At 46.3% G+C, this 10,739-nt stretch overlaps 1 protein-coding gene across 1 annotated transcript; it reads left to right on the top strand.

Moving 5' to 3' along the window:
* Positions 1–5,307: 5,307 nt before the first annotated feature.
* LOC125509021 (protein RNA-directed DNA methylation 3-like) lies at positions 5,308–9,754 on the top strand. The gene is made up of 2 exons (XM_048673866.1): positions 5,308–5,861; positions 9,026–9,754. Exons 1-2 carry the CDS (start codon positions 5,790–5,792, stop codon positions 9,566–9,568), a joined length of 615 nt encoding a protein of 204 aa, XP_048529823.1. The 5' UTR covers positions 5,308–5,789; the 3' UTR covers positions 9,569–9,754.
* Positions 9,755–10,739: the final 985 nt, after the last annotated feature.

Genomic DNA, 10,739 nt, shown 5'->3' with positions numbered 1-10,739 from the left:
ATACCATCATCACCAACTTAGTTTTTTTATAAGAGAAGAATTATAAGTATGGAGATACAAACGTATTATCGATACTTGTTTTCGTAAACTAGGATCAACATTCTATTCAACGGCTCAGCATGTGGGGCCTTAGCACAATGACTTCTCGACTGTGTAAAACAAAGGTTTTCCCATCGCCAATAAGGAGGGGGGACGACGGCGCGCTTTCGGCTTGATCTAGTCCTAGTAGTCATACTGGGTGGTCTACGCACATTACGTCTCGTGGTTGCTGTACTGCCACGACTGTTGATGAATAGACGGTAAGTTATTCACGGGGAAACCCTTTTTAGCGTGTTTGCGAGAGAGAGAGAGAGAGAGAGAGAGTGAGAGAGAGAGTGCATGTGTGATATGTCTAAAGACTGAGGCAATGATAAGAGATTCTTTGTGTCTATGTGTGTGGAGGATAGAGAGAGACATGTACATGGGGCATTCTGTTGTGTAACGTGGAGACACATAGACATAATCAGAGAGTGAGTGTGTGAGATACACATGTGGACATGGGGAGAGATGTGTGAGTTCGAGAGATGGATGATTTTGGTGTGCATCTAAGTTAGAGAGGGGGGATATATACATATCTAGAGTTGTAGAGAATATGCAAGGGTGTGTGTCTTAAAAGAAGGATCCAGATAGCTAGATGGGTGTTTGTGCGTGTTTGTGTGTGTTTGTGCGCGCGTTTGTGTGTGAGAGGGAGTGTGTGTATGTGGAGTAGAGATACCACTAATGATGTAAACCTAGTATAAGGGAAGGGGGAATGGTGTGACATGTGTGTCAAAGAGAGACAAAGGCATGTGTAGTAGCCGGCTAGCATGGGTGCGGGCGGGGAGCAGACTATTTGGAAGAGACATCGAGTGTGTGTGGGAGAGGGGTGTGAGTGCGAGAGAGAGAGAGAGCTAGTGACGGAGAAAGAGAGAGAGAGAGAGAGAGAGAGAGAGAGGAAAAGAGGGGGGAGAGAGGGGGCGTTTGTGTCCATAAGTGGCATATAGATAGGGAGACAATCTTGATGTTGTTCGAAATTGGCCTATGTACGGAGAAGCAAGGGAAGCGAGTCATCGTGTGTGTCATAGGGACTTCATGAGAGATCTAGAATAGATGGTGTAGAGAACAACATGCGAGATTGAGAACGATGATACATTAGGGAGCTATGGAAAGACTCACGACATATATGTATACAGGGAAGGAGTTGGGGCGAGTCCACATGTGGGAGAGATAGAAAGAGGAGAGTGGTGCACAAGGAGACAAAGTGTGCTTGTTTGCAGTGGGGGTGGTGTGTGAGGTGAGCGTGCGAGAACCACATAACTAGGGAGATAGACGTTTGGGGGCGACGTTTTGTGTGTATGGGAAAGGTACAGTCTACATAGTGCGTGTGCTTGGGAAAGAGATGTCAGGACCCCGATTCCAAGTCACATCGATCTAGCTGGTAACACCTCATATCACTTTGCGGCCTCACGCACGGTATCCCCACGGGTGTCGCCTTACCATGGCCCAGGACCGTTTGCGCCTTTTGGCTCACGTATATGATAGTGTCGCTAGCATCCATATGATAGAGAACCCGGGACGACATGGCTAGTCGTGAACCCAAAGCGGCACAGACCTATGGGGACAGGCATACATGAATCACATCGAGCATGTCGGTCATCAGCGTGTGAATCCGGGCTGTAGCACTAGGCTAACAGGACTCCGGGGAACCCGGGCTGTAGCAGGCTAGGAAGGACTCCAGATGTCACCGCGTGACATTTCCCCGAAGGGACAGACATAGGAACGAAGTGAAACACATGTCGGCCAGTCAAGTGTCCTAAGCAGTAGTGCTGGGCTAGCAGGACTCCGGTGAACCGGGCTGTAGCGGACTACTATGGCTCAAGGAGCACTACACTACATTTCCCCATAAGAGAGGCTGCCAAGGATAAACAACTAGATTGTCGGATCCCACACATACCAAGCATTTCAATCATACACACAATATGCTCGATATGTGCAAATACAACATGGCATCACAACAAAACTCTACAGCTCAAGTACTTTATTTAAAGGCTCCGGAGAGCCATACATAACATGTTCATATAGGTAGGGATCACATGACCCGACACTCAAGTCATACAAGCATACAAGCACAAGCGGAAGCAAATAGTCTGAGTATAGACACTAGAAAGAAAGAAGGCTTGTCGAAGCCTTTCTAACTACAAAGGGCCCTCCATGGCCAGGATCACCACCTGGGTGGCAAGTTACTCATCGACGTCGAGGTCTACATAAAACCCAACGGAGGGGGCGGTGTTGTCGTCTGAAAACAGTAATTAAAGCAAACATGAGTACAAAGGTACTCAGCAAGTCTTACAACAGAACCTACTATACATGCTCATTCTCAAGAAGGTGGTGGAGTTATTGCAGCAAGCCAGCTTTGACTCTTGGCTAAGCTATCCTACGAGACACCACTGTAAAATAGTTTTCGCACACGAGTCCACTAATCACCAACACAATACTCCACCGGGGATCCTCCCTCGTCATCCTACGAGAGGGCCATCCTCGGTACTCACACTTATCTTAAGTCTTTCAGTAGTAACCATTAACTTGTCTATGAACTGTATAGGCAACCAAGTAGTCCTTTACCTCGGACGCGGCTATTCGAATAGATGATGTTAACCCTGCAGGGGTGTACTTCTTCATACACGCTCTCACCACTTACCGTCTTACACGACATGTACTCGGCAACCTTCAAGCGGAAGCCCAACGAGGGTGTCGGCCACGGCCTACCTAAACACTCAAGTCTCTAGTCCAGGTTTATCGCCTATCCAGGTTCCATCCACTGGGAGTCCGGCCGAGTTTCCACATACGGCCCTGAACGATGTGAACAGGGTTCCAGAGACACCAAACGGGTGACTCGATACACCGTGCCACGGTGTATCTACCACATCATAGCCCACCCCTAGGGTCAGTGCTACGCACGGCCACCAACACATAACCTACAAACACCAGAAACTAGTTGCAACTCCTGGACAGCGTACTAGGGTGATTAAGAAGCCGAGAGGGTCAATTAAGGATCCCAATGCATGGTAGTAGCTGATTCTTAAATCACACATACGGATCTCAGTTCTTAGGGACGACCTCAATGAAACAACCCACCATATACTCCTACATGGCCTCTCATCGATACCTTTACCAAATCATGTTCAACACATCTCTCACATTACCGACATAATCATTTCACTCTAGCCCATCACCCAGATGAACCAGACCTGACTCAACTCTAAGCATAGCAGGCATAGCAAGGTAGGAAACACATACATGGCTCAATCAACTCCTACACATGCTAGTGGGTTTCATCTAGTTACTGTGGCAATGACAGGTCATGAAGAGGATAAGGGTTCAACTACCGTAGCACACAGCAGTTTGAAACGTTGTTGTCTTAACGCAGTAAATGAGAGCAGAGGCGGGAACATGGGATTGTATCGATATGATCAATGGGCTGCTTGCCTGATGGAGTAGTAGTAGGATACTGCCCTTCAGCTGGATACTCGGAAATATCCTTGGAGGCAGAACCTACCACGAAAGACACCATAGAACACAATCATCACATGGCAATATGCAACAATATGATGCATGCTATGACATGGCAATATGAGGTGTCCTGCCTAATGCAATGTGAAACAAGTTGAATTGGGTCCATTTGAATCAAAGATTCAAATGGAAGCTTATGTTCTTATGCATAATAAGTGTATTAGCTTGTTTCACCTAAACAGCAAGTTTAAAGTGTTTTGTCATGCATGAAACCATTACAGATGGAAAGATTGAATTTTTCTGATCAAATTTCATATATAAATCTTTTCAATCTGAGTTATAGATTATTTTCTATAATTTTCGAAGTTTTGGTTATTTTCTGGAATTTCCTATATAAGAATAAATCCAGAAAAGGATTTACTGCGTCAGCCTGGCGTCAGTGTGACGTCAGCGGGTCAAAGGCACCAGCCCAGGTCAAACCTGACTGGTGGGCCCCATCTGTTAGTGTAACAACTAACTAACAGAGTTAGTTAGTGTTTAGTTAGCACTAAACTAGGTTAGTTAGGCCCTAGGCCCACATGTCAGTGAGTCAAATTGTTAACTAAAATAATTAGTGTTAACTAAACTAATTCTAATTAGACAGGGGCATGGCCCACACGTCAGCGACTCAGGGGAGGTCAACCTGGGCCCACATGGGGTCAAACAGGGTCAAACTCGCCGGCGTTTAGCCGCCGGCGAGGCCAGACGCGGCGGAGCAGCGTGGGTTTCACCTACAAGGCGCTGTTCGCCGCGCGGAGCACAGCTACGGGACGCGGACGCTCGTCCGCATCCAACCAGGGTGGTGGCGCGGCCGGGGAGTGGCCGGAGTGGCACCGGCGACGAGCTTGGCGGTGGCCGAAGCTCGGGTGCAGGTGGGGATGAGGTTGTGGTGCACAAACGAGTGCGGCGAGGTGCTACGGGGGTTCTACGTGATGCGGGGAGCGCGTTGGGCACATGCCCGGGACCAAATGGTCACCGGAGCATCGCCGGCGACGAGCGCAGGCGGTGGCGCGTGCGGGTGAGCATGGTGCAGTCGCTACGGAGTGCAGAAGAGGAAACAGAGAGGATGGGGAGAAGGCTGAGCTCACGGGGTCACGACGAGGCAGTCAGCGAGGTCGGGGGCGAGCTGATGCGGTGGGGACGGCGAAGGGGATCTCTGGTGGCCGGAGTTGGGGAAGACGAGGTCAGGGCGGTTCTAGAGCGGGCGAGCGCTCGGGGCTCGTCCTGCTCGACGTAGTCGACGACGGCGGAGCTCGTGGACACGACGGCGCGGCGTGATGACGGAGGGCGCGGCTATGGCGACGGTGCGGCGGCAGAGGCGTCGGCCATGGTGGGAGAGGGCGAGGGAGAGGCGTTGGGGTGAAAGGAGAGGTCTGCGGGGTCGGGGCGATGACGTGGAGGTCGTCCAGGCATCCAGGGGCGCGAGCGGCAAGCAGGCGGCGCCATGGCGAGCCCAGGCACGCCGGCGCTCACCTCCCTGCCTGCCTGCCTGGCGAGAGGAAGCAGCTGACTGGCCATGGGCCGGCACAGTGCTGGGCCGCCAGGTGGGCCGGCTGGTGGATTTAGCCAGGTTAGTTCCTATCCCTCTCTTTTTCTGTTTTTATTTATTTTCTATTATTTCTGTAATTTCAGGGCTTTATTAAAAATGTCAAGACATTTCCAAAAATCATAAAATTAATCATGGCTACTGCTTATAATATACTTCCTCCGTCCCGAAAAAGTTGTCTCCATGGTGTTTTTGCAAAAAAAAAAAACCTCCCCAAACTCCCGACACAACCCGCACTCCTCGTCTTCTCCAATCGACACACCCCGCCGCTCCGACACGGGCGCATCAACGCCGGAGCTCCCCTGCTCAGCTTCGCCGTGCTGCTCCCCTGCTCTCCCGCACGTCCTCCTCCGCCGCCGGGGATGCCTACGCCACCGCTCCCTCCTGCCTCGCGCAGCTCCCCTGGCCCCCTTGCCTGCCTCCCAAATATCCCCTCTTTCACCCCCAAAGTTGTTTCTTCTTCCTCCCGCTGCGTCTCCTACTTGCGCGCTGCGGCGACACCTCCCCCTCGTTGCCCCCGACGTCGGAGGAGGCACGGGGAAAGCAGCAGTGTCTCGCGCTGCGCTTGCGCCACCTCGGGTATGCATGGGCCTACGCGTCGGTCGCCGCCTCGGCCGTGCGCCAGTCCGCAAAGGAGGAGGAAGGGGATTCTGTTTGCCGCCAAGGCGTACTGGGTATGCTCCTCGAGTCCCCACTCTTCAGGCCCCTCCTCACCTCCCTCATCAAGAAGCAGAACAACATGACGCAGGTCCTCTCCTCCCTTGTCAGCTTTCATTTTGTTTGAAATTATTTTGGCCAGCAACTCCGTGGTTTGCTTCTGTTGATTCTGGTCTTGTTATGTTGGGGGCGAGCAGATGCTGTAGCGCACGGGGATCCCTGACCGGCCCATGTTCTTCCCGGAGTACCCTCTCTCTTTACAAGCAAAAGCAGCTATGAGAAACTTTTCATTCAGTCAAGTTCTACTGATTTTTGGTCTTCTTGAATTTTGTATAGTTGAGATAGATGTTCTACTTCTTTCATTCAGTCAGGCTCTACTGAAACATTTTGCAGAAACAATGTACTGCTGAAACTGAAAAAAAGAACAGAAACATAAATGTTCTGCTGAAACTGAAAAAAGGAACAGAACCACACCTGAATAATTTGTACTCCTCCTTAATTCTTCAATAGATTTAAAAATGTTCAGACTTTGAATGTTCACTGAAATAGTAAATCTTGTCTTTCCTAAAAACTGAATTTGTATATTAAGTCTTTGCTAAAGAGAAATAGAAAATCTTATCATAACAAATGCTCATTCAGAAGTGTTCAGAAATCTTCAGTTTTTTATCCTGAAATGTTCAATTTTTTGCTCTCTAAATTGTGTGCCTTTATTGCTCATTCAGTGCTCAGTACAGTATTCAGTTTGAGTAAAATTCAGTTCGTGTGGTGAGTTGAAGAGCATTGCTCCCTGCCTTGCTATGCCTAGTTATGTTAACTACAGTATCATTGTCTACTTTGGGGTCTTTTGTGGTGAAAGTATGGGTCTTTTTGTATGGTGGCAAGATGACTAGATGGATTCAAATAAATCTAGCTAATTCAAATAATTCCAAGTTAATAAAAATAAATCCAAATTAATTCAAATAATTAAGAATAAGAATAAGAATAATTCAAATTATTTCAAATAATTAAGAAGAAGAAGAAAAAGAATTCAAATAATTAAGAAGAAGAAGTACGGCGAGGTATTCGTAATGGCGTCAAGTCACCCTTGCCATATGGATCATATGTAAGCTCTTGCTGCTAACCTAGAGGAGTACATTTTCATGCTTCAAGTCTGAACTTATGTATGGAAAATGCATGCTTCGAGTCTGAACCTATGCACTCCATTTTGTGGTGATTAGTTGCCACTTCTATATGCACTAAGAAAAAGAAGCCTGAACATGGCATGCATGCTTTCTTGTGGTGTTAGCATCCCAGCACTGATCAACACAGCTTGTCCTCACAAGCACATAGAAAATGACAGGTTCTGAACACCAAGTTGACAGGTTCTGAACATCAAGTTGACTGAACACAGCTTGTCCTCACAAGCACTTTTATTTGTTTTATGAAACTTCTTGTAATATGCATTAAAATGTATAACAATAATTGGAGTATTTATGATGATCAAAGTGTTTCTTACTCAAGTGTAATTTGTTGCCTCATCCACCATTTAGTATCCCCTGCTTGACTCAAGCTCAGAATTTAGGAGTAGAATAGAGTAGGCTTCAATTTGTCAAAACTGAATTTTACTCACTGAAAATATGACAGTGGAGTACTGTCCAAACTATATTCACTGTCTAAATTTCATTGATGTCAAATTTTATTTATGTGTCAAGTTTGACATCAACTTGACTGAACATCAACTTGACAGATCAAAACCTGACAGAATTGAGAGGTTTTGGAAGAAAATGACAGGTTCTGAACATCAACTTGATTGAATAATATAGTTTCTATTCTGATTGTTAACAGCAGAATAATACAGTTAATAGCAGTGTAATGGAGTGAGAAATCTTACTGTAAATTCAGTTACTGTAGTTACTGAAACTTCACTGTAAACTTCCAGTACACAAAATTCAGTTATCTTTTTAGTAGGGAAATTTCTGTAACAAATTTCAGAAGCTTGTATTTTCACACAGATTGTGCTCTAGCTGATACATCTGCGTGTTCTAGCATTCCCCTGCCAATGCATACCGATATGAAATTTCCTTTTTGTTTAATTTGTTGAGCTATTGCTACTGCTTAATCAAACAATGCATACCGATCTGCTGCTGCTTATGTTTGGGACTTTGGGGTGCTGCATCGATGTGCATCAAACATGATTAAGTTTTTTTGCTGTGATAATCCAAAATGTTTCAGACTGCTAGATTGAGTGTCTAGTGATAATCCAAAATGTTTCAGACTGCTAGATTGAGTGTCTAGTGATAATCCAAAATGCTTCAGACTGCATAAAATGCTTCTTTTGCTGTGATAATCCAAAATGCTTCCTTTGAGTACAGTAGCTGTCAAATTTAGCCTATCTTGAGCTTGGGCTTGAGAGCTTCTTTAGCAAGATCACTGAATGCAGTGTACTCTGCTGGAGCTTCTTTAGCCTATCTTGAGCTTGAGCTTGGGAGCTATCTTGAACTTGCAAGTATATTTGTACGTTTGCTCACAATGGTGTATTGAAAATTGCAAGTTATATAGTGTTAGTGTTTTGTAAATTCAGACTAGATTTGAGCAAGATAAACTTTACTGTTATGATTGATAAAGAAAACTTCAGTGTTATTTAGATTCAGAGAAAGTAAAGGAAAATTTAATGAAAGTTAGTCTTGAGGAATCTGGTGGAATCATATTACTTGTTTCCAAAATAAATTGATTGATTGTGCACTAAAAATTGATTGATTGTTTTAGCAAATTTAGATATGTTTATTTGTTGTTAGAAGAATCTTTGACTAGTTACAAGACATATTCCTGATCTGTTATTTTTTTAACTTTGCAAATAATCTATTTCATTCAAACTACAGCTGTGCAACAATGAAGCATATAATCTACTGCAGTTTGATCTACTGCAAATTACCGAATCAATTGACAGCTACTCCTGGTTATCAATTTGATCTTCATTTGCATAAACCTGGTTGGTGCTCGCACTATTTCCTGAAAATAGACCATTATTTACTGAAGATAAACCTGGTTGACCTTCATTTGCATAAACCTGGTTTGTGCTTGCACTATTTACTGAAATAAACCATTATTTACTGAAGATAAACCTGGTTGATCTTCATTTTCATAAACCTGGTTGAGTATTATAGAGCAATTGACAGCAATTTGATCTGATTAGAATTCAGATAGCAAAAGTTAACTAAACTTCTTTATTTGTAACATTTATTCAGATGACATGATCAATTGTGTTTCAAATTACAGAGAAAGCAAGGTCCGACACTGGAGATGAAAAAGCAAGGAGCCTTGTACTTCTTTCTTCTCACCGACAGCAGCACGATCAGGGGACCTCCGGCGACAGCACACGAGCAGGTGACCTCCGGGCGGCAACACGAGCAGGGGACCAGTAGCAACTTGCAGAGGAGCAGGGGAAAGAGCTCGAGCTTGAGGTCCAGGCGCGGTCGGAACTCGCGGTCGAGGCGCTCGACACCCAGGCGCGTGCAGGTCCTGGCCGGCGGCGGCGCAGATCCTGGTGGAGGGAGGGGATATCGGCCGTGCAGGCCTGGCGGCGGCAGCCCAGGTCCTGGGTGGCGGAGGAGCACATCCTGCGCAGCGTCGGAGCAAGCAATAGGGTGGCCCAGGTCCTGGGCGGCGGAGGACCACGTACTCGGCGGTGGCGGAGCAAGCAATTGGGTGGCGCAGGACCTGGGCGTCGGAGGAGCACGTCCTGGGCGGCGGAGGAGCAAGCAATTGGGTGGCGCAGGTCCTGGGAGGCGGAGGAGCAAGCCCTGGGCGGCACCGGCATAGGTCCCCGACGGTGACTTGCCCTGGCGACGCACGCGGGTGACGGACAGAGGAAGAAGGAAGGAAACAGCGACCTGTTTGTAATAGATTTTAAGCTACGAGGACGTTTTTGCAAAATTCACAGTACACTAAGCTGTGGACAACTTTTTCCGGACGGAGGGAGTATCCAACAGTAAACATTTTAGTTTATGATTATTTTAGCATTTAAATATTTTATAGCATTTAAATGCCCAAATGCAAATACTATATGAATTAATCCAATGACCTTAAGATGTCCTAGAAAATTGTGCATCATTTTTGTCAAAGGTTTTAACCCAAAACAAAAAGGGTGGGCTTTTTAGAAGGGCATTTCAGGTTCATTGAAAAGGTTTTTAGTAAACCCTAGTTGTTCCAGGGGGGTGCTGGGGGTTCTGTCATCCCCATTTCATTTTTCTGGGAAATTTAAACAAGATGCAATCACTCTAATGCATGAACTAGCTAGGGTGTGACAACTCACCCCCACTGAAAAGAATCTCATCCCGAGATTTAGGATCCGTTGGGAAGAAGGTGGGGTACTCGGGTCGACGATCCTCCCTTTCCCAAGTGGCTTCTTTCTTGGAATGGTGTGACCATTGAACCTTGAGAAACTTGATGTTATGGCATCAAGTGGTACGCTCGGCTTGATCAAGGATACGAACGAGATATTCTCGATATGAGAGAATATCTTGTAGATCAAGCGTTTCGTGGTCCACTCCACGGATAGGATCCGCGAAGCAACGCCTGAGTTGAGAAACGTGGAAGACATCGTGAACTCTGGAAAGATGTGGAGGTAGTTCCAATTGGTAGGCAACTTCTCCTTGTTTGGCAAGAATGCGAAAGGGTCCAATGTAACGAGGAGCCAATTTGCCTTTGATACCGAAACGATGGGTTCTCTTTAACGGAGTAACCCGAAGGTAAGCCTTCTCGCCGACTTCATAAGTCATGAGCTTATGATTACGATCATATTGGCTCTTTTGACGAGATTGGGCTGTTTTCAATTTCTCACGAATAACGCGAACCTGCTCTTCTGCTTCCTGAATCATATCTGGGCCAAAGAGTTGTCTTTCCCCGGTTTCTGACCAGTTAAGAGGCGTTCGCCATTTTCGTCCATAGAGAACTTCGAAAGGAGCTTTGCCCAAGCTAGCTTGATAACTAT

This window comes from Triticum urartu, chromosome 1 (genome assembly GCF_003073215.2).
Source record: "Triticum urartu cultivar G1812 chromosome 1, Tu2.1, whole genome shotgun sequence".
NCBI classification, from domain to species: Eukaryota; Viridiplantae; Streptophyta; class Magnoliopsida; order Poales; family Poaceae; genus Triticum; species Triticum urartu.
Note: the sequence above shows the minus strand (reverse complement) of the source record. Positions and strands in the feature narration are given on the sequence as shown.

What these genes read in the sequence shown, in the direction of transcription:
- LOC125509021 (XM_048673866.1), top strand. Translation starts at nt 5,790, where the DNA reads ATGCTCCTCGAGTCCCCACTCTTCAGGCCCCTCCTCACCTCCCTCATC. An exon ending in AGCAGAACAACATGACGCAG is followed by an intron (nt 5,862 to 9,025) that starts GTCCTCTCCTCC and finishes TTCAAATTACAG; the next exon opens with AGAAAGCAAGGTCCGACACT.